A 24,127-nucleotide genomic window follows, 5' to 3' on the forward strand; every position below is an offset into this window, starting at 1 on the left:
CTCTAGAGATGTTCATCACATCAGTCATTAAGAAAAGCCGCCGCCATGCGAATATTCAACATAAATCAAAGCCACATTTCACAGGCCTAAGGTCTGATCAATTGGTTGATTTCGGGACGCCCTCGTGGAGACAAAAGAACAGTGTCTGACGGTGCGGTGCGCGTCTCGTTTCCCAGCATCACGTTCACCTGTCCTCTGTGTTTCCTCCTCCTAAACCCGCATCGTGCAGAAGGGGGAAAGAGGCAGTCTAGACTCACCCAGTACACCGGAGGAGGTCTGTGGTGCGGCAGCGCCCGGCTCCGGCCTCTCCGTGTCTCCCTGCTGCGCTCGGTGTCGGTGCCGGGAGCTCTCGGGGCCGTCGCCGGCCGCGGTCGCACCACCGGCGGCCGCCGCGGCTGCCGTCCCCGCGTCGGGCATGCTCTCTATCAGCGAGGAGCGACGGAAGATGAAGGTATTGTCCGGGAAATCGTGCAGCGGTATCGCATCTCAGGAGCAGGGCAAAGCATTGGGGGTGGTGCGGGGGTCTGAGTGAAGGGTTAAGTGAGTGTGAAAGTGAAGTGAAGGTTGTCGGTGACGGTGCAGCGGCGGATCATCCTGTCGGTACTCTGGAGTAGGATGCGCGGCTAGATGGAGAGCGCTCCTCCGACGACTACAGAGGAGGGACAAAGAGAGGGAGGGCGGGGGAGGGGGGCTGGCTGACACCACACACATACACACACACGCACACACACACACACACCTTACAACAACCCAGTGTGTTAGTCTAATAATTGTATCAGGATTGTGGCCTCAGCATAATTAGGATCTGTCTTTTGGGGAAATTTCTTAATGAGAGATACAAAAGCTTAATCAAGTCAGATCAGACAGTAGCTATTATAGTCCTGTGTAGGCTACAGTCCTCAAAATCCCAGAGGAGTTTCATGAAAACAAGTTTAATTTTTTTTTTTTTTAAATACAAAAAAATTTCCATACATGCATGTCCCACATCCTCCAGGAGAAACACAGTCCTGCAGTGACCTCTACCATCAATATGGCAGAAACAGAATCCGCTTGGAAGAACTCAGACAAACAAATGCATGGCTTATTACATTACCTAGTGGCAATATGCCCAATGCACATGGTCCCTCTCTTCTTCGTTTATCACTAAAGATTTACAGTTTGCACCTACCTTTAATTTAAATTATAGTCATCCTCTCGGTAGCTGTCGGACGGGGCAGGCTTCTGCAGTCCAGCAGGTAGACTGTTGCTCTCCTGTGAGTGTGACTGCACTATGCCCTGTCCTCCGAGATTAAATAGACTATGACTTATTTATTGATGCAAAAAATATCTTAGATTAAATTTTTAGTGACACTCAGGTCTAGGGACAAGTGACAGCCCAGTGGACACAAAACACACTGTGTGTGCAGTGGCTGTAAAATATTATTTTTCATTGTTTAAACTGTCACTTGCATATCAACAGCTTATAAACACAATTGCCTAAAGTGCAAACTGTCATGTCCACCGCTCCCAGTTGTCATAAGTCTTTTAAAATGGCAAACAATAGTCGACTGACTCCAAAGTAAGACTACACCCTATAAAAACTTACGACTTTTTAAACAAACACTGATGGTGTAACTTCGTCTGATCATCCTCGACTGGTGAAATATGCTCAACTTAACTTAACCTAACAGGAGGATGCAGTTTTACAACAAGTGGACAAGTTTGAACTGGTGGCTATGTGTGTGTGTGTTCCTAACAAAGATAACGTCATCATCTCTAACTAGATCCATGGCCTAATTAACTGCCTTTTTGTTCAGACAAGACAAATGTGTTTGGATGGTGCTCAACAGCTGTGAGGTGGCAGCTGTCAACCTTTGTGAACACAGTGAGCGGTCTATAAATTATTGAGATCCCAGGTTAAAGATTGTTCCCCAGGCCTGAGGCCATGGCGCTTCCCCATGCACACAATCCATCTCCTTGGTCGGCTGGCCGTCCTGGATGCTGCGTTTCGCTGTGCAGTCACAGAGGCAGGCTGACAGCCCTCCCCCTTCGTATGGCTCAGAGCTCAGAAGCACTTCATATGCGAGCAGAAATTGTGCTTACTCACCACCCTCTGGGCTGACAGCTGCAAGAAACTGTAGTGGGGCACACACACAACACTGCACATCTATAACCTGTCTGTGTTTATAGTCTATTAAGAACTACAAGATGGAAACAAACAACAGCAGCAACAATAAGTGGTCATTTATCATTTTAAAAATGAATATCCTGGAAGTTTAAGAGACTCTTATATCAAAATGCAGCCCTGCCTGTACAGTCCTGTTGAAACAGTTTGAGAGAGGTGTTGATTTGTATAATTATGTTGGATTGAGGCTGTTGAACTGTATTGAGAGATTGGCTACTTCTAATATTTTTGCCTACCCTTAATATTATAAACTGGATGATATTAGAAACACCCTTGAATGTGTACTGAATGTATACTGAATGTATTTCAAGTAACCAAAACAAATCCAACCATAAAAATAATTCCTACTTTATGTATTTTTCACTGATCTGCATGTTGACAGAAAATGTTAATGAGATGCATGGTCATAACAGATTTTTAAAAATAAATAAATAAATAATGTTGAAACTGTAATAACTGAATAATAATTGTAGCTAATAATAATCATTATAATAATAATTATAATAATAGGGTGAGTTCAGGTAATGTGGGACATCAGGTAATGTGGGACGTTTATACATTGCGATGATTTAATATGGTCAAAATTAATATACAATGGTCAAAACTGATCTTGAATTGTTGCTACAACACCTCTTGCCACTAAACAATGGTTTGAGTTGGTTTGACATCATCAGAGTGGGCGTGGCCTATCTTCACAGGAGGTCAACACAGTCAAAATACTTGGTAAGTTCAGTGGCATGTTGGTTTCTATTTCTCAGTGTTAAGGCTTTTAATGGAATTTAAATTAGGTAAGAATCTATACTACTGTTTCATAATGAAGTAGTTTAAACACTGGTTGAAAAGCAGGAGAAAAAAGTTTAAAATAATCTTTTGTTTTCATAAAAACATGATTTATGTCACTGTCCCACATTAGCTGAACATGTTAGATAATGTGGGACGGCATCGTTCAGGTAAAGTGGGACAGCATGTTATGCTTTATTTATGGTAAAAAAAAAAATAAAAAAAAAACTGGCCCTAACCCTATATGAAGAGGCCATACAATCCACATCAAGTGGAAGAGTGAGCTTCCACGATCTCATTGAGGTACCAAGGCGAGAGAGGACGACAAGGAAGCCTCGTGCCAAGCCGCCGTCATACCGGTTGACCAGCCAGGATCATTTCCTCTATGTGGAGAGGGCAAAAAAAGGAAAAGAAAAAGTAAAGGTGGTCCCAAAAACCAAAAAACAAAATGTGGATGTCAACCAAGACCAGACAAAGTGCACTGGCTGCCAGAAGACCTATGGGGATCGAGAAGACCCCAAAACAGATGAGGGCTGGATCCAATGTTCAATGTGCCAGCTATGGTACCACGAGTCCTGTGCCGAAGAATATGGACTCTTTGATGATGTTGCATTCATTTGCAAGGACTGCTTCACAGAGCTGTAGGTTTCTGAAGTTAGTCAGGGTTGGTCAGGGTTGATAAAAGTGGTTAGTTCTAGAGAGGTGTTCATATGTTTAGCAAGACGTCACTGTTTTTCTGTTCTCTTCTGTTTTTCTATTATCAGAATTATCAATTCTTAATTACTAATACATTTATCTTTGAAAGGTACCCCCAACTTACTTGTTAATTGTTCATTAAAATGAATTTTATTCACTGCAAAAAGGCCTGCTTTTTTAATCTAAGAATGACTGTCCCACTTTACCAAACAAACTGTCCCACATTACCTGAACATGGTGTCCGAACGAAAAAGGGTGTCATGTTGTGTTTGAAGCTGTGTAGCTTCTAAAAGAAAATTATATTCCCATTTAATTCAAACATAAAATGTTAATAAGACCTAAAATGATTCAATGAAACATCATTGGAGCAAGTTAATAGTTTTTATATGAGTCTACTGGAGCATCTACCAAAAACTGTCCCACATTACCTGAATTCACCCTACATTAATATCTAAAAGTGATAGATAGATAGATAGATAGATAGATAGATAGATAGATAGATAGATAGATAGATAGATAGATAGATAGATAGATAGATAGATAGATAGATAGATAGATAGATAGATAGATAGATAGATAGATAGATAGATAGATAGATAGATAGATAGATAGATAGGGAACTCGATATTCAGTGAAGAACAGTTGCCACACGGACTTGATACAACTGCGCTCAGTGGGCGGGTCTTTAGTTTAGATTGACAGGCCGAAAACAAACAGGATTCCAGAAGCTGCTGCTGTCGTAAAACCGTTAACCAATCACAAACAGCAGAGGGAGCAACAGACTCATGGTGGTGAATGTAAACGACAGTAGATAGAAACAGGCATGAGTCTAACGAGGAAGCTCTTACAGAGAATTAAAAATATTCACGGATAATGAATTGCCTCCATTTAGCCAGCTGAGCTTACGCTCACGTGTTATCCCGACATAGACTCATGTCTGTGGGGAAAAGGTTGACGTTATGACATCGTCAAGGACAGAGCATGTCCTGCAGTCTTTTAGTCTGTAAAAGCAGCTACAAGAGAAACGTTTGGTGTTAATGTGCTTTAATAATGTTTCCATTAATCTATGGAGGGATGTGGAGAGCTGCTGTCCACACATTTAAGATGAGGTTTGTTTCTGCTTCGGTTTCTGTTTATTTAATCTTTTCCTCGTATGCCTACACCAGTAACAAAAACATTTAGTGCAGATACTGTAAGTCAAACTTTGTCTGTTTTGTTTCTTATTAATAGTAGTCTACTGACATGATCATTTATGTTTTTTTGCTTGTCTTCTAAGCTTTTACTGCCCTTGTTAGTCTTATTTTGCCATAATAATACAGATTTGTCCTTATATTGTATGCTGTTCCTTGCTGTTTCCTTATCTCCAGCAGAGGAGTGCCCTTGTGCAGACCCCTGTCCACCTGTGATGGCGTCCCAGCTGGACTGGCTGATGCTGACACCATCTTCGCCTTGTCGTCAGGCCATGGCAGGTGTGGTGTGGCTGTGGTTCGAGTCAGTGGTCCAACATCAGCTACAGCACTGAAGCATATGGCCGGGCTCACATGCAGCCTGCCTCCTCCACGCACCGCCCTGTTACGCAGCATCACAGACCCTCAGTCCAAAGAAGTGTTGGATCGTGGACTTGTCCTCTGGTTCCCAGGTCTTGGTCCTACATGCTTGATTATTAGTAAATTGTGTAAAAGTTCTGTTCACCAGTGAGGGGATGAACTGACCTAGAAACTTTGTGATATGTGGTGTGATACTTTAGGAGTAAAATACAAACCATTTTGCAAACAACCCTGTCTGAGGACCAATCAATTCAAAACTAAACCAGCACCACTGCCATTTGACACCGAAACAAACCTGCAAGCTAATACAAGCAGTTTAAAGTATTAAAGTATTCCTCAACATTTTACTCCTTGTATGACTAAACAATATTCAGATCTTGTTGTTTTCTCTTTTGTGTTTTCATCCCATCAGCTCCTCACAGTTTCACAGGGGAGGACAGTGTGGAGTTCCACATCCATGGTGGCCCTGCTGTCGTTACTGCCGTCCTGCAGGCTCTAGGTAACATCAAGATGCCAAACAGAGATAGTTGTTTGGTTTTTTATTTATTTATTTGTACATATATAACAGTAAAAAGTTCATATAAAGTAGAAATAAATGTGCGGGTGAGGTCAGAAACCCAAAGGGGCTTATGGAGTGACCCCACCACTAATAGTACTAATGTACAGAAAAACAGTTTGTAATAAATAGCAATAATATAGTGTTATATAACTTGATATAATGTCAGTAACAACACATACATTTTCAGTCTTATTTGATGCATTATTACTTTGCAGGGTTTCTGTTTATGGATTCACAGTCTTGACTTCAGAAGCTCTAAGCCTGCATGAAAAATCTAAGCACACAGTAGCTAGAAGAGTTGGGTAACTGTCCGTCACTGTGACTTAAAAGAGAAAACTGACACATGCATTCCTATTTCTAAGATGTAATGTGACAAGCATGACAATCTTCCTGTGATTGACTCTTAATATTTTTACTGCAGTTCTCCCACTGACCTACTAGAGGGCAGTGTTGTATAAACCAGAAATGGAAATGAAATCACATCACCATTAAGGTTATCTAAAAAAAGTTCCAGAAAATCAATAAAACATATTTACAAAAAACAACAACAAAATAAAATAAGGTTATCTCTAATCAGGAATACTGGTAGTTAAATAATAGAGTATATGAGCTTAGTCAAAGACATTTTCTGAGTAATTCTTGTGTATTAAAACTAATAGGATAGTTCTGTTGGTGTGATGATCAACTGCCAACAGGGTGTGAAATAGGATATTTTGCTCCACTTAACAGATCATGACCTCTGCTTGCCAAATGGTTTTGTGCTCATTGTCTCCCTCTGAAGAGACTCGGAAAAATGGTTGAGTAAACAGTGAAACTGTAACCTCTGTAACCTGCACAGTTGTGCGTGTTTTCATTTCTATTGAACCCTGAGTGACACTTTGACCCCACGTTTGTCCCTCCTGTTTGTGTGTGTGTTCTTTGTTTGTATGATGCATGCTGTCCTCGTACCTCAAACATTTTTCCATGTTTGTATGCTGCTCGTGTGTGTTTCTCAGGAAGTGTGCCTGGCATGAGGCCTGCTGAAGCTGGAGAGTTCACGCGAAGGGCCTTTCAAGCAGGGAAGCTGGGTTTAACAGAGGTAGGTCAAGCAGAACATGTAAAAACACATAGACAGATCTGTGCAGATTTGTGGTCTCTGTGCTTCTCAGAGGAAATTCACAGGGTAAATGTCGAATAAACGGGGGCCGGCGTGCTCAGGGATTTCAAGTTCACATATCAGTGGTGGAAAATGTCACATTTTGAATTTGAAATATACTTTTACTTCAAAATATACTTGGATACTAAATAATTACCCAAGATAATAAAAATGCAACAAAAAAAATTGCCTGTAGCACAGTTGAGAGAGACAGAAAATGAGGAGGCAGAGAGAGTGGGAATGACATGCAGCAAAGGGCTGCCTGCCCAATGCAGGATTTGAGCCGGGGCCGACTGCAATGAGGCATTTGTAGTCTCATTTGGGGCGCTCGCTCAATTCACTGCACCATACGGCACCCCAAAAATTTTAAAAAAGTGAACAAAACTTAACTAAAAGTCCCTTGCAAAATCTTTTGAGTGTGCCAAATATTTTGGAAAAAGCAGGGGTCCCATCTGCTTGTCTCAGAGAATCTTTGTATTTGAGTCAATGGGCAGAAGGAAGGGATCTGGCCACACTCAGAGGCTCATATTTTAAATTCTATAAGTCTCTGTGCTTTTTTGAAAATATTGTGAGAGAGAGGACAAGCTTGTCCACAACTGTGGAAAAAATCATGTGCGTACAGTGTAATTTGTGGCTGGTAGCAGCGTGTAAAGAAGAAAAATTCAAACAATTTCAGAAAACTTCTCCTACTCTTGCTGATGATTTCACCCACTATAGCCTGAGCATTCTACGTATACACATCCATTATAACCTCAAAATATCTCCAAAAATGATCATGGTCATTGAACAGTGATTGATTAAAAACTATTATACTTATCGACAGCTATTTCATGTCCCTAGAGGTCAGTGCCTCGGAGTGTTAGCCCTATGGCACTAAAAATAGATCAATAAATGGACCGATGAAAAGATCGATAAATAGATAAGTAAGTAAATTAATTAATAATTTTGATAGAAAGAAAATGGAACACTCAGCTTCAAAGTCAAAGTATCTGTTGTGACATCATCAGTGACATCAGGTATAGATGTCAAAATGGAACACTCAGCTTCAAAGTCAAAATGTCTGTTGTGACATCATCAGTGACATCAGACAAAGATGACAAAATGGAACACTCAGCTTCAAAGTCAAAGTGTCTGTTGTGACATCATCAGTGACATCAGACAAAGATGACAAAATGGAACACTCAGCTTCAAAGTCAAAGTGTCTGTTGTGACATCATCAGGCAATACTTTTATATAGAAGAGAACAGGATAGCTCATCACACACACATTGCTGATACACACACGGACAGTCTGCTCCGAGCGAACTGTGTGATTCTTAGACGTTACGTTTTCAAACTTTCTTAAAACCAACGCAATGGCGGTTACTAGTTCAGAACTGAAACAAGAGCTAACAGCCCAACAACTGAGGGACAAGATTCATGTGCAAATTATGGCGTCAAGGGAACGCCAAAATGAAATCTTCACCCTTAATATCCTGTTGGGTAACGAGAAAGCCAACTGCGAAAAAGAACATAATTTGGCGATTCAACTCTCCAAAGAGTTGGAGCAGACCAAAGAGCAGCTGGCTAGACAGAAATCCCTTAAACAAATGTGTATCAACAGGGAGAAGGAGACCAGGAAGGAACTGGAGTGGCTCCAGAGGTTCATTGACACAGAAATCCTTTGCACTGCAAAAATCACCACTCAGGTGCGAAAAGACATGTTGCAGAAGAAAAAGGAACTCCTGCAGAAGGACAATGAGAAGCTCCAAGTGGCAAATCTCAGCAGCCAAGAGAAATTAACAGCTGAGCAGGCGGAGAAAGTAAAGAACACAACTCTCCAGAAACAAATGAAGAATCTGAGAGCCTTATACCAAGACAGCGAATCTGAAGTCCTCAACTCCAGGAAGCAGATCGAAAAACTGCAGTGTGAGTTGGATAAAGAAATGAAGACTCATGCTGCAGCGCTGCTCCAGGGGAGAAACCTGAGGGCTGAGATGGATGCCCTCCAACAAAAGTTGACAGAAGAGATCAGCTTGGCTCAACGAAAAACATCAGAGCAGGAGCTGATTCTGAAGAAAGAGTTGGAGGAGCTGAAATCTCAACTCAACACTCGTCTCTCACTCAACTCTGAGCTCATCACAGAGTTTGAGGAAGAGAGACAGAAGAACATGACTCTCCAAGAAGAACTGGAGAAACTGAGAGTGTCATACAAAGACGCCCAAAGTTATGAAGCTGAAGTCCACACCGCCAAACAACAGGCTGAGAACCTGCAGCATGAACTGGAGAAAGAAAGGAAGGCTAATGCTGCCAGGGTGACAGAAGACAAAAGAAAACTGAGGTCTGCGATCAACGTCCTCAAACAGAAGATGACCCAAGAGAGCAGCCTTGCTAAACAAAAAACATTAGAGCAGGAGCTGGTTCTGAAGAAGGGGTCAGAGGAGCTGAAATCTCAGCTCAACACTCGTTTCTCACTCAACTCTGAGCTCACCACAGAGTTCAAGGCAGAGAGACAGAGCAACATGACTCTCCAAGAAGAACTGGAGAAACTGAGAGTGTCATACAAAGACGCCCAAAGGTATGAAGCTGAAGTCCACACCTCCAGACAACAGGCTGAGAACCTGCAGGAAGAGCTGGAGAAACAAATGAAGGCTCATTCTGCCAGGGTGGCAGAAGATCAGCTTGTGGAGAAAAACCTGAGGGCTGAAATTGACGCCCTCCAAGACAGAATGACCAAAGAGATCAGCTTTTCTCAACATAAAACATCTGAGCAGGAGCTGGTTCTGAAGAGAGAGCTGCAGCAGGCGAAAACCCAGCTCAACACTCAGCTCTCACTCAACTCTGAACTGACAATGGAGCTCAGAGAGGAGAAAGAGAAGAGCAAAGCCAGCACCCAGAAGAATGACGCTGAAGTCCTCAGGGCCAGACAGCTGGCTGAGAACTTGCAGCATGAACTGGAGAAAGAAAGGAAGGCTAATGCTGCCAGGGTGACAGAAGACAAAAGAAAACTGAGGTCTGCGATCAACGTCCTCAAACAGAAGATGACCCAAGAGAGCAGCCTTGCTAAACAAAAAACATTAGAGCAGGAGCTGGTTCTGAAGAAGGGGTCAGAGGAGCTGAAATCTCAGCTCAACACTCGTTTCTCACTCAACTCTGAGCTCACCACAGAGTTCAAGGCAGAGAGACAGAGCAACATGACTCTCCAAGAAGAACTGGAGAAACTGAGAGTGTCATACAAAGACGCCCAAAGGTATGAAGCTGAAGTCCACACCTCCAGACAACAGGCTGAGAACCTGCAGGAAGAGCTGGAGAAACAAATGAAGGCTCATTCTGCCAGGGTGGCAGAAGATCAGCTTGTGGAGAAAAACCTGAGGGCTGAAATTGACGCCCTCCAAGACAGAATGACCAAAGAGATCAGCTTTTCTCAACATAAAACATCTGAGCAGGAGCTGGTTCTGAAGAGAGAGCTGCAGCAGGCGAAAACCCAGCTCAACACTCAGCTCTCACTCAACTCTGAACTGACAATGGAGCTCAGAGAGGAGAAAGAGAAGAGCAAAGCCAGCACCCAGAAGAATGACGCTGAAGTCCTCAGGGCCAGACAGCTGGCTGAGAACCTGCAGCATGAACTGGAGAAAGAAAGGAAGGCTAATGCTGCCAGGGTGACAGAAGACAAAAGAAAACTGAGGTCTGCGATCAACGTCCTCAAACAGAAGATGACCCAAGAGAGCAGCCTTGCTAAACAAAAAACATTAGAGCAGGAGCTGGTTCTGAAGAAGGGGTCAGAGGAGCTGAAATCTCAGCTCAACACTCGTTTCTCACTCAACTCTGAGCTCACCACAGAGTTCAAGGCAGAGAGACAGAGCAACATGACTCTCCAAGAAGAACTGGAGAAACTGAGAGTGTCATACAAAGACGCCCAAAGGTATGAAGCTGAAGTCCACACCTCCAGACAACAGGCTGAGAACCTGCAGGAAGAGCTGGAGAAACAAATGAAGGCTCATTCTGCCAGGGTGGCAGAAGATCAGCTTGTGGAGAAAAACCTGAGGGCTGAAATTGACGCCCTCCAAGACAGAATGACCAAAGAGATCAGCTTTTCTCAACATAAAACATCTGAGCAGGAGCTGGTTCTGAAGAGAGAGCTGCAGCAGGCGAAAACCCAGCTCAACACTCAGCTCTCACTCAACTCTGAACTGACAATGGAGCTCAGAGAGGAGAAAGAGAAGAGCAAAGCCAGCACCCAGAAGAATGACGCTGAAGTCCTCAGGGCCAGACAGCTGGCTGAGAACTTGCAGCATGAACTGGAGAAAGAAAGGAAGGCTAATGCTGCCAGGGTGACAGAAGACAAAAGAAAACTGAGGTCTGCGATCAACGTCCTCAAACAGAAGATGACCCAAGAGAGCAGCCTTGTTAAACGAAAAACATTAGAGCAGGAGCTGGTTCTGAAGAAGGGGTCAGAGGAGCTGGAATCTCAGCTCAACACTCGTCTCTCACTCAACTCTGAGCTCACCATAGAGTTCAAGGCAGAGAGACAGAGCAATGTGACTCTCCAAGAAGAACTGGAGAAACTGAGAGTTCCATACCAAGAAGCCCAGAGGTATGAAGCTGAAGTCCACACCTCCAGACAACAGGCTGAGAACCTGCAGCATGAGTTGGAGAAAGAAGAAGCTGTAGTCCACACCACCAGAAAGCAGACTGAGCACCTGCAGCATGAGTTGGAGAAAGAAGAAGCTGTAGTCCACACCACCAGAAAGCAGACTGAGCACCTGCAGCATGAGTTGGAGAAAGAAGAAGCTGTAGTCCACACCACCAGAAAGCAGACTGAGCACCTGCAGCATGAGTTGGAGAAAGAAGAAGCTGTAGTCCACACCACCAGAAAGCAGACTGAGCACCTGCAGCATGAGTTGGAGAAAGAAGAAGCTGTAGTCCACACCACCAGAAAGCAGACTGAGCACCTGCAGCATGAGTTGGAGAAAGAAAGGAAGGCTCATATTGCCAGGGTGACAGAAGACCTGCTCCTGGAGAAAAACCTGAGGGCTGAGATCGACATCCTCGTACAGAAGATGACCCCAGAGATCAGCTTACTTCAGCAAAAAACATCGGACGAGGACCTGAAAGAGCTGGACGAGCTGAGATCTCAGCTCTCTGGTCAGCTCTTACGAAACTATGAGCTGACCGTGGAGCTCGAGGAAGAGAAGAGGGAAAACCAGCCTGCTCAAGAAGACATCGCCCCCACACCGAAGAGGAAGTCAATGTGGACCAGGTTCCGCCATGCTGTGGGGCTGAGGAAGCCAAAGAGGTGGAAGAGGAGCAGTGCGGCCTCATCCAACTGACTTTCTCTCCCATCTTTTTTTCTTTTGTTTTCTCTTCTTTTCTTAAAGGGATAGTTCACCCAAAATTCAAATTTCACTCATTTTCTACTCACCCTCATGTCTACTGAGGGTTGGGAGAAGTTTCATTTTGTCCTCCGTGCCTTCTTGGAGTTACAGGGGGGGTCCGCGCAGCACTGCATGTCCATATGACGGTAGCGAACGGGGCTCACTTTTCTTCGTCCAAAAAGACACACCAAAAAACATCCAAATACCTCCATACTGCTCGTCTGTAATTTCCCTCTTGTATTGAAGCCCCGACATGAGAAATTGTTGGATCCGTCATCCGTCAATCAAACGTCTGAGACACACAAAAATCTCATCTCATCTCTTCTCTTCTTTTCCTCATCTCTTCTCTTCCTCATCTCACCTCATCTCTTCTCTTCTCTTGTATTTCTATTCTCTTTCTCTTTTTAACTACTAAAAATCTCACCTCACCTCACCTCACCTCACCTCACACACACACACCGAGTTCGATCTCGCCCCAAACATTGAATATCCCACCCACTCAATAACGACCAATCAAATTTATTTTCCTTACTCGGGTAAACTCGTGAAAACTCACGGAAGGAGGCGCGACGAACAGGACAAACGGCCATTTCTGAACACCTTTAACTTTTCTTTTTCTCTTCTCTTCTCTTCTCTTCTCTTCTCTTCTCTTCTCTTCTCTTCCTCTTCTCTTCTCTTCTCTAATCGTCTCTTCTCTTGTATTTCTATTCTCTTTCTCTTTTTAACTACTAAAAAAAAATAAAAACCAAAAAAAAAAAATTCCTGCATAGAATGTTGTATTGAGTAGCTTGTAAGTGTATTAGTCAAGTCTTTAAAAAACAGCTGTCAGATGTAGGACAGAGAAGTCATTATATCGGCTTCTCCAGTTTAAATGTGTTTGATTTCCTGTGATATCCTGCCATCATTTTAATCTTAAAAACAAACAATATTTTTACTGAGTAGGAAATAAATCATCATTTTTTTTTATTCAGCAATGTCATGTTTCACTACTATAAAGAAAAGTGATGGGAACTTTAGAGAGAGTGGTCTGAATAAAACACAATTTCATTAATGGTTACTGTAAAAACAATAAACTCAAGGAAAATGAGTTACAGTGTTGCAGTGGTTAGTTCCTGCCTCCCAACAACAAGGCCTTTCTAACCAAATACAACCCTAATCTAACCTAATTTCTCCCAACCAAACCTTAAGGTTTCTTGGTCTAACCCCAACCTCAGAATGACACAGCCAGCCTCCAATGTGAATCCAAAACACCAACATGCTCCGTCAAACTGCGTACAGAGCTCACCGTTCGCCCACATACAAAGAATTAATTCAGGATCGAAAAATGAACACTAGAAAATTCCCTTGCAGAAATTTTGAGAGTGCCACGCTGCCAGGGGTGCCACCTCTGTCACCATAGGAATCAGTTTGATTGATACCTCTGCAGCTATTTCATACCTGTAGAGGTCAGTGGTTTGGTGCGTTTGCCCCGTGGCACAAATAAAATCATGTTTTCATAGGAATAAACAGAACTCATACACATGATCAGGATAAAGGTTTGAGTTTTACAGTTGTCAGAATTAAAATGTTGTTGCAAACTGGTATATAAACCATTATAATGTTGCTTGAAGGTGGAAGGACTTGGAGATCTGATCCACGCTGAGACAGAAGCCCAGAGGAGACAAGCTCTCAGGCAGATGTCAGGAGAACTGGGACGCCTCTACCAGGACTGGACCAGCAAACTGAAACGGGTTGGTTGACCAGTTGTACAGAGACAGGTGGTGCGGACAGAGGTATCTGTTCATGATTGGCAGTAAACAAACAGATGTTTTCATCTGGGCTGGACTGGATTTAGAAGGGGAAAAAAGTTTAGGAGTGTCCTTTTTCCAGATCTCCAGCTTTTTTCTTACATTTTATGTATTTTGGTGTTTGATGCCAAGAGATGTAAGAATTTTTCTGATTTGTATACAGATTTACACAAAACAATAATATATTATTGATGTTTGGTGTTTTCTTTCATTAGTAATTCAAACAATTGAATGGTTCAGTTAAATGTTTGATGCCCGTTCATCTGTCTCATCAACACTCTGCTTGCTTTTTGGTCTAGACCTGTAATTACATGGACTTCTAACCCTGCCAGATCTATAGTCTTTGAACAGAGGAGGTATTTAGATGTTGCTTTTGAAAAACAACATTCTGTACAATTTTGCATTTGCTTGACGGCAGAAACAGGCTGAAATCCTGGAACCCTCCCAGGAGAGATTTTGTCCGTGTTCACATTTGACACTTCTCTGAAAACAGTGTTAGGAAAGAGCCTGTCTGTTCTGTGCTGTAGGTCAGGCATCAGTCATTTCACACCCAAACAATGCGCTCTGTTTTTTTGGAACCTCACTCTTAATGGATTAACTTATGGGAATCTGAGGCTTCCTGTTTTGATGTGACTATTGCACGTGTAGCAGGCTACGTGCACTTTCTGTTCAATACTGAGAATCATAGTGCCAATATGCATGTATGCAGATACTTATCTTATATCCTGAAGATCATGGTAATATAATTTGTAAACCCCCTTTTTTTTTTTTTTTTTACATCCCTTCCAGGGAGCATTGGAATATAGCTTGTGTCCCAGGAGAAGCACCCATTGTGTCTTTTCCCTGGTATTTTTTATTGAAATACTTAATGACTAATGGCTAATTTGTTATGAAGGTTCATAGGTCATTACTGGTGTTATGTGACGACTGAGTTGGCTGAAGGGATCAAGTCTGTGACCTCGACTGTTTCCCTTTCACATTAGTTCAGAGCAGAAGGTCACTGACTGAATGTGAACGCTTCCACCTTCCTCTGCTGCGAACTGTTTTGGAGAATGTAGAGCAGTGCAGATCTTGCAACACTTTGGCACCAGATCAGACTAATATGTCCAGGTGTTCTCCCTCGAGAAGCTCTGTACGTGTCAGCAGCTTTTTTTTTACAGGCATTTCTTAGAACTAATATGAACGTGCCATTATTTTTGCATTCAGATTTCAGGGAATCCAGTTAATCAGAAGTATACCATTTGTATGATGCTATGAGTAAAACCCGCAGCCGACACCCAAACAATGCCGCTTTTTTAACCGGTTGCTTCCCACTTTTGTGAAAGGATTAAAGTATGGGAATCAGACGCTTCCTGTTTTTGTGCGGCTATACTACTATTGTGTTTATATTCTGCACTGTCAATCAAGATACTGATCGGTGCTGTGGTTCATACACTTATGCTGTGTACTCTAGAGTTAAATGAATGCCCAGTATAACTAGAAAATAATTATCTAAAAATCTGGTGTTGATATAAAAGAGCACCAGGAGTTTTTGAATTTACATGATATGTGATAAGCTGTGGAAAAGGATGAAGCCTTTTGAATTTTTTCACCTAATGTAATCTAACATTCATCAAATATATTGATGGGTAAACACTGTTAAAATTCACACAATCTGAAAGCCTTAAATATAAATGAGTTGTTCTATTGGTGGAGAAGAATGACAGAAAACATGAAATGAAGCCAGTGTGTGAAATATTTGACAGCCTAAGGAGACCCCCATGTCATGTTTAGTTGAAAACTTCCAAAACAGAGCAGACGTATGTCAAATACTTAATCAGTAGCTCTAAAACAATTGATTGATTGATTGATTGATTGATTGATTGATTGATTGATTGATTGATTGATTGATTGATTGATTGATTGATTGATTGATTGATTGATTGATTGATTGATTGATTGATTGATTGATTGATTGATTGATTGATCAGTCAACAATTTTGAGAATAGAATAGGTACAGGACAGGTATCTATCATTGATATCATATACGAAGTATGTGCTTGTTTAAGATTTTGAAATATTTGAAAAGAGTTGCTGCTTCTCTCTAATTTATATCACTGTAAAGTGAAAACATTTGCATTTTGGAAAACAACATTAACATATAGCAACTTGACCATTTCACCTTGGGATCCAAGAAATTGTAATGACATTTTTTGATATTTACTGACATTTTCTGAATAGAGTATCTGTACAGCAACACTACACAACGAAACATCCCTGCAGTTTGTACGATGAGAGCTTTTACTAACATGCTTTTTTAGCTTGTTTTGTTGATAAGATGTTATTTGGATTTTTTCTGTTTGTGCACCAACTGTATCATTCCACTTTGTTAAGTGCTCAGGACTTTGATTTCAGCTTCCTCTCATTTCTCCTCTCTGCTTTGCACATCTTGCAGTGTCTGGCTCATGTCGAGGCCTTCATTGACTTCAGTGAGGATGAGCTTATTGAGGATGGGGTCTTAAACCAAGGTATGTATGTATGTGTGCACTTTGTCCTCTTTGCTGGAGAAAAATAACAGGACCGTCCTCCCTGGGGTCTAAGGGGGAGGTGTTGGGCTCCGAGGGCTCTGTTTCTCTCTAAAGAGAGAGCCGTCCGGCTGCTTTCCTGTTTGGATCTTCAACTGCCATCGTGTGCGTTTGCTGCACAGTGGGGAGAATCCATAGGCATCAAACTGCTCAAAAGGCAATTTCCTGTAGGAAGTGTGGATGGAAGGCCGGGGGGACAGTAGAGGCATTCGTCTTACCTTCAAAGGCAACCTGCCATGTCACTCACAGGAATAGTGCTGTCAGCAGCACTGTCCGCAGCCCCACTGATGTCTGTATGTCCAGGTTTCCCATGCTCAGTGTATGTGAGGTTGAGTGTGTAGGAGTGTGTACGAGGAGACGTCCTCCTCCCCTGAGTCTGTCGCCTGCTGTCTGGCACTGGCAGAGCTCTTCAGAGAGCCTCAGATGTTGTGACGTTTTGACACAATAAAGCCTGGGAACTAGTTTGTTTTGGTGGCATGGAATGTTGGCTCACGCCTTCGCGCAGCAAATAATAATAGACTGAAACCCAAAAATAGAAAATTTGGCACAAAAACTCTCCATTGCCACCTGCAAAGACACAGCAAATGCCACATTTTAGGCCATAATTGAAGTTTTCTTAAGGTTTATCTTAAGCCACAGTCATTAACTCACTTGAAATGATTTATTGTTGATGTATTGAGTTGTCAAAAACATTTTTCCGCTTAAGTCGTCTGCGGAAGGAGACGAGACCGTGACCCATTTTTCGTACAGACGAATGGTGTCAGACGGGGGGACTGGGCCTTTTTTTCTTCAAAGGGCAGAAATTCCTTTAACAAGGCCATGAAAGTGAAGTTGAGCATGAAACCTTCGTCATGTCCTTTTCCCTCCTCTGTCTTTGTCTCCCCCACAGTTGACAGATCGGTGCACAATTTACAGGCAGAGATGGAGCGACACCTAAAAGATGAGAGGAAGGGAGAGCGGCTTCGCAGCGGAGTCCAGGTGGTCATCGCAGGAAGCACCAACGCAGGGAAAAGTAGCCTCCTTAACACACTTTGTAAGAATACCGAAAAAACCAGCACACACACACACACACACACACACATGCTTTGAAGGGATTAATATTGAAAATGTGACTTACTATCGTGTTAATACAGACCTTAGTGTTGAATCATACCGCTGTCAGCCATGGTTTGGAAGAGGAAGAAGGCAACATCTGTCACACCATAAGCAGCGTGGACCCATAACATTTTAACAATTTTTTTTTTTAAATGTGTGTGATTCATTTAGATGCAAATACCGTGTGAAATTATGTGTAGTTGACAAGACGACGGAGACAAATCTAGAAACAAGCAGCAGTGTGAAATAAGACGGTGTTTAAGTAGACGGAGGGGTTATAATAAAACAACCTCACGTCAGTGCCCATTAGTAGTTGTTCTGGAGCTTTCAGTCAAATCACATAATCTTCCCCAGCAGATGTGATTTGTCCAGTTGTCTTTGAATATTAAATGTTTAAATGTCCATCTTTTTCAACACTCTGGTGCTACGTGATGTTTGTTGAACTGCTTCTTCCAACATGTTGTATTATCTAAACGTTACTGTCGGACAGTAAAAGACAGGGTGGACAAAGACATCTGTCTTGTTTGTTTTGCATGTTATATGAATCTCTTCATTGTACAGGAAGACAGAACACCATCTGTGAACAGCTGGACCTGCTCTTGGACACATGAAACAGTTTAACTTCCTGATACAGGTGTTTTAATACTTGATCCACATAAATAAATACAGTAACACACACTCAGTATTTTTCATTCTCAAAATTTACTCAGGACCACAACTCACTCTAGAGTCATTTTGTCTCAGCCTAATGAATCCCACACTGTTTATTGTTAAAGTTACGTTTGTTTATGATATTGTATCCTGAAATCATTAAGAATCACGTTGTATATAAGCTACTCTAGAGTGGAGCTTGGCTGTGGCCCCTCACAGCTTCCTATCAGAATAATAGAGGTATTTATCAAATGTAAGATAAAATCCTGTTATGCTTTCCTGTTCTGATAAGTTCTCCTGACAGCACAGACAAGTAAAAATGAGTCGTTAGAGCTCCATGACATGGGATTAATTGGGATGGTCCGCCCATTAAAGTCCTGAATAATGAATGAAGTAAGGGCTGACTGAAAATATCCCCTATTGTGTATGGATGATACAGATTTTTTAAAGAAAACACAACATGGTGAAGAAACAAGTTGGAAGGAAGTCTTCAAACCAGTGAAACTGCACGTGATTAGATAGATAGATAGTTGCACTGGGAACTATACTGCCGGAAATATCCACTAGAGCACAAAAGGTGTTTTATTCCATGACTGAAATAGTCCCAAACAAATTCTGTTCCACGGATATATTCTAAAAATAAGAGCGTCCAGCTGTTTTAGGAAATGATTCATCCTTGTTCAAAATGAAGTTGTTGTATTTTTTTAAGATTAATACCTTTAGTAGAAATTAATGACTTTGGATCTGACAAATCCAGGCCTGCAGGTGAAGCGATAAAGTTATAAGATATGCATTTATACACAGCTGATTATGGTCTTTTAATGGGATTTATTAATAACAGAGGAATAACCTCCAGAAATATCTTTTTAACCTGTTTTAAATCCAGGCCAGAGACCTGCTGCCATTGTGTCTCCCATTGCTGGGACCACCAGAGACGTAGTGGAGACAGCACTTGACATCGGTGGCTTCCCCGTCCTCCTAAGTGACACAGCCGGCCTCAGAGACAGCCTGGACCTGGTGGAGCGAGAGGGGGTCCGCCGAGCTCGAGAAAGGTAAGAGGAGCAAATAAAACTTTTTTTTTTCTTTCAAGATTCAAATAACTCAAACTAACAATCCCGAGAGATGAAGTGTAACATTGTGAGTCTTTGATTAATGGATAAATGAGCGCAGCCCAGAACAATGGTACAGTACATGCAGAGTACCGCTTCGCTGCATCAGCAACTGTTTACATGTATGTAACACGGAACAAATGAGCCAGCTGACCAATGGAGCATGTCGCTGAAAACAAAGAAAGGAAGAAATAATTCATTTCTTCTGCCCTGTACATCATGCTGTATTTTTGTAATGTCTAGCTTAGCTCCATAGTTTATATTATTGCTGAGCCATAGTTATAAATACATGGGACAAACACACTCAGGAGGTTGTGTAATGAGGAGTTACCTTCCCTCGTCGTAGAGTTTCTACTATTGAGAGGTTCTTCATATGTGATGCGGAGACTAGAGTGGACATATATGGTCATTCACTAACAGCTGCTTCCACTGTTTACACCAGGGAAGAATAGCACAACGTGTAGGATCTGTCATCTCCACTTCATATCATACACAAACAGGCCAACACACAAGCACAAGATGGGACAAGCTGGCTCATTCACACACTATTAAATCAACTTTGGACACATACATGTGCAGCGACATGTTTGAAAACATAGAGGAACCGAGGGAAACGGATGATCCTAACAATACCACCACCCCACACTGATTATTCATTGATTCACTGGTGAAAGTTGCGAAACCTCAACCCTTTTCATGGCAAAAATGCAAATATCAAATATTTCCTGAAGTGCTTATTTGGCAGGTATAAAACATCCAACACAGCAATGAGGTGTTAAATTACTGCACTGAACCCAGTTACCCTGAACTCTATATAGTGCAGGAGAAAACAGAGATGTGGAGGGACTCGACCTTTTCAGCGGGTAATGGTGCTGTTGAATATTATAAACATTTACTCATGAAAGTATGACTGTCTTATTATTCTTATATAACTTTTTCAGTGCATATATTCTGTAAGTGGTTTACTGTTTGTTTTAGTTAAGTGTGTAGGAAGGGTGGGCACTTTGCTTTCTATAGGGAACTTTTTGTGCAAGGAGCAGGTCAGAGGCTCGTGACCTGGGTCACTACAGGAAGGACATGGTAAGTACAAGCATCCGCTGCTGCCGCTGCTGCCACTGCAGACGCTACCTCACAGCAAGACGGAGCTGCTGAGGTGCAGAGTATTTAACCTGAATATTGATGGAAAATAATAGAAGATATGAAATCCCATTATTCACACTTAAAGTGGGACATGTTGCACTTTTGCTGCTGCAGTGGCTTGAAAACATGTTTCACTCTGTTTCTCAGGAACATCTCTCACTACAAGAGGAGTTCTACGATTTTATGAAGTTGAAACTTTACCCAAGTCAATATAAAAATCTTTATTGGGTCTTTGACAACCACTGAATTCTTTTCCATGGTCCAAAAATAGGATTTGATCTACCTGCTGTATAATTGAAAATTAGATAATGCAGGTATGTATTTTACCCAGTTGAAAACAAAACAAAAATAAAGGGAAAAGATTAAACAATTTGTCACATAAACACAGTAATGATTAAATGTTATACCTTGTCTCAGATCATCAGTTTGATTCTCATGCTCCACTCAGTTCACTAGTCTCTTGGCTGACTTAAAAAGTACAATATTCTTGGCAAAATACAGTTGGTGTCATATAGTTTATGTCAAGATGTGCATCTGTCGCCTCTGTCTTGTTTCCAGGGTGGAGCAGGCAGATCTGACCCTGGTGGTTGTGGACTGTGCTCAACTCCCCACTGAGGCTCAGCAGGTTGCAGCCTTCCTTCAGGGATACCTGGAGAGTGTGCTGCCCACACAGGAACAGCCTGAGACGGGTATCATACAATAAAAATGATAATAAAATGATAGTAATACTATTAATACTAATAATAATAATATTCATTTGTTTAGCATTTTTGAAAATCCATTTTACAAAGTGTTTGATCTTGAAAAAAAATTACATGTTGTAGCTCAAAATCACGAGTTACATGCTTATTGCTCCATCTTGCATGATGGTGGTTATAGAGGTTGAGTTATGAGTGTTAACTAACAACTTTTTAAACCCCTGCAGAAAATACTTTAACAATTTGATTTCAAGGTTTTGCATGTTTATCATTTACACTTATTTAAATGACCTTTTCTTTATTCTTGATAGTGTTATCTGCAGACAGGTGTCTCCTGGTGCTGAATAAGACTGACCTGCTGCCTGAAGGTCAGAGACAGAAGCTGAACAGGGAGTTGAGACAGGTCCTTGGACTTCCCCCCATCTCTCTGATCTCCTGTCACACTGATGATGGACTGCAGGACTTCCTCGCAATGCTGCACGGCAGCGTCAAAACTCTGTGAGTAGTGATGACATCGTCATGTTTCTCTTGTGTTGTTAGAGCAAAGACTAAAAGTTGTATACAAAAGACTGATTTCCTGGGATGGATCTGATGGAAATGAATGACGCTCTGGAATAATGTTAAATTACCATGGGTTGTGAAATGTCTTCAAAAGTATCTAGTGTTTGCAATTTGTGCTTGGTTAGTCATCACAATGAAATTTGTGGTATGAAATTGATGCAAATGTGCATTATAACTTAAAGTGAATTAAATTCTATCTCCATATTTTTTAATATGAATGCAGCATCTGCCTCCCAGATGTGTGTTTAAACTGAATCAGTTGCAATGAGCATTTCTGTCTGATTATTAGTAGCAGCTTCAAAAGACGTTGCTACTAATAATCATACAGTCATAAATGTTGAAATCCTGCCCCGAGTGGCTTTAAATGAAACAAAACAATAATACACGATGCGTGCTTCTGTAAAAATCTGATTTTTTTACGCCTTTGTTTTAAAGCGGTGGGAAAGTGGAGATTCATCTTTTCCAAACCAAAAACCCCAAATAAAGCACAAAATAATGAGAATTTTATTGCTCTGGTTCATTTTGTTCTCCTACTTCCTCTCTAGGTGTGGCGACCCTCTGTCTGGTGCTCCCACCCTGACCCAGGCCCGCCACAGGGCCCACCTGCAGCAGTGTGTAGCAGCCCTGGCTCAGTACCAGCGGTACCGCGACACTGACCTCGCTCTGGCAGCCGAAGGTGTCCGGTTGGCTCTCACCAGCCTGGGCCGGATCACTGGACGGGTTGGGGCAGAGGAGATCCTGGATATCATCTTCAAAGACTTCTGCATTGGAAAATAATCAGATGAGCTGGAGTGAAAACATGAAATACATGCGATGATGGCTCTGAGAGGAAAGCTGCATTCTTGTGCTGTCCCAGAGTATCAGTTAAGAAAATGGGACAAAAGGGGACGGCCTCGGCGTTGTGCCAGGCTTCGAGGCACAGCTGTGGTAAAAAGAAAATATTCGTGTTCTTGGCTAAAGGAGGTTCTTCACTCCCAAGACACAAACATGTTTGTTTTTTGTTCGTGCTTTTTAACTGACTGAAATAAGCTTGAAGTGATGACAGGTGCCTCAGAGGCCCCATATGCTAGACACGTCTTGAGTTGTTACTTAAAAATAGAAATTGAAAATAGGTGGATATTGGGCTCTTGGGCTGCAACAACAACAATAGTCAAAGATCATTTAAAACGAAGCCAGCTGAAGAAAGCTGCAAGGTCGTGGACTGAAAGATTGGATGTTTACTTGGACTTCAGGACAATGAGGAATTTGTTTTTGGGAGCGGGTCTCATTTCAACAGCTCCACTCCGTGTATGCGTGCATGCACAAACGCTGATAACTTCTGATAACCCAAAATCACTGTATCATTTTGATGAGAAATTACTCTAATTATGTAATTTGTTGTACAACACACTTTATTTTATTATTTATAATTATTATGTTTTTTCACACATAATAAATCAATGTCCCGTTGGATATAATATGTGAAATCAATGGGATAATATGTCTTTTTGTAACAAATCAAACACTGTATATGGACAACAGGAGCTGGTTCTTCTTTCTCCCATTGTGAATGTTCAGCTCCCACTCTAACTTATAACAAACATACAGTATAGAGAGAGTCAGAGCGACTCTGTGGGAAAGGTGGCTTTTGTAGGCAGTGCGCACTGTGGCCTTTGTTCGCCTGTCAATCTGGCCTTGATCAAATATTTATGTTTCCTTGTTGAACTCCTCACCCTTCTTCCCCAGTTGGTTTCTTGCCTCCCAGTCTCTGACGACATTCGCCCCGTCGTACACCAGTATAGCTGCCCATCTCCCTGTCTTTTTGTCTCTCCCCGCTCCGTCTCTGCTACCTGACCTTTCCTCTTCCCACACTGCTCTGTCAGCCTTTTAGTCCTCTTTCATGTGCTCCCTGATTAATTACAACACAGGGGGAGTTCGAGCTAAATGTGGTGCACGCTGTCGTCCAAATTAGCAGCAGTAAATTTTGGGGCCTGGTTCATCTTTGAAGTAGAGCCTGTGTGCAACTTCCTTTACACAGCAATGTTTACCACAACTGTGTGGACACAACTGATAAATCACAAAATCCACTGGACACTAACTGCCAATATAATCCTTACATTTATTTACTTACTATTGAGACCAAGAATACATTTCTTTATACTTTACTTTCAGAAATGTATCATGTTTATTGTCTTGCTAGTGGCTTGGCTTTACGAATGGACAGCTTATGGGCCCAGACTAAAAGGTCTCAACAACTAACGAATGCATTGCTATTAAAATTTTACATTCACAGTCCCTTAAAGATTTG

The 24,127-nt window shown here is 41.9% G+C and overlaps 2 protein-coding genes across 4 annotated transcripts in view; one reads left to right on the forward strand and one right to left on the reverse strand.

The window, feature by feature from the left end:
- Positions 1-437, reverse strand: part of ano8b (anoctamin 8b) — a 37,382-nt gene extending 36,945 nt beyond the window's left edge. For both annotated transcript variants that reach the window (XM_083969631.1, XM_083969630.1), the window contains exon 1: positions 258-437. In XM_083969631.1, coding sequence (XP_083825757.1) covers positions 258-417 — 160 coding nt within the window. In that variant the 5' untranslated portion in view covers positions 418-437. The remainder of the gene's footprint in view (positions 1-257) is intronic.
- gtpbp3 (GTP binding protein 3, mitochondrial) lies at positions 416-23,230 on the forward strand. Of its 2 annotated transcripts, none has more exons than XM_083969635.1 (11): positions 416-451; positions 5,008-5,279; positions 5,600-5,686; positions 6,742-6,824; positions 13,845-13,964; positions 16,457-16,529; positions 17,476-17,619; positions 19,219-19,384; positions 21,140-21,270; positions 21,591-21,777; positions 22,386-23,230. In XM_083969635.1, the coding sequence occupies exons 2-11, from the start codon at positions 5,168-5,170 to the stop codon at positions 22,615-22,617; spliced, it is 1,335 nt and encodes a 444-aa protein (XP_083825761.1). In that variant the 5' UTR covers positions 416-451; positions 5,008-5,167; the 3' UTR covers positions 22,618-23,230. The 2 variants fall into 2 exon arrangements, with proteins under 2 accessions (XP_083825761.1, XP_083825760.1); XM_083969634.1 differs by lacking the exon at positions 416-451 and adding an exon at positions 4,423-4,749.
- Positions 23,231-24,127: the final 897 nt, after the last annotated feature.

Source organism: Trachurus trachurus (genome assembly GCF_905171665.1).
Source record: "Trachurus trachurus genome assembly, chromosome: 4".
Lineage (NCBI taxonomy): Eukaryota > Metazoa > Chordata > Actinopteri > Carangiformes > Carangidae > Trachurus > Trachurus trachurus.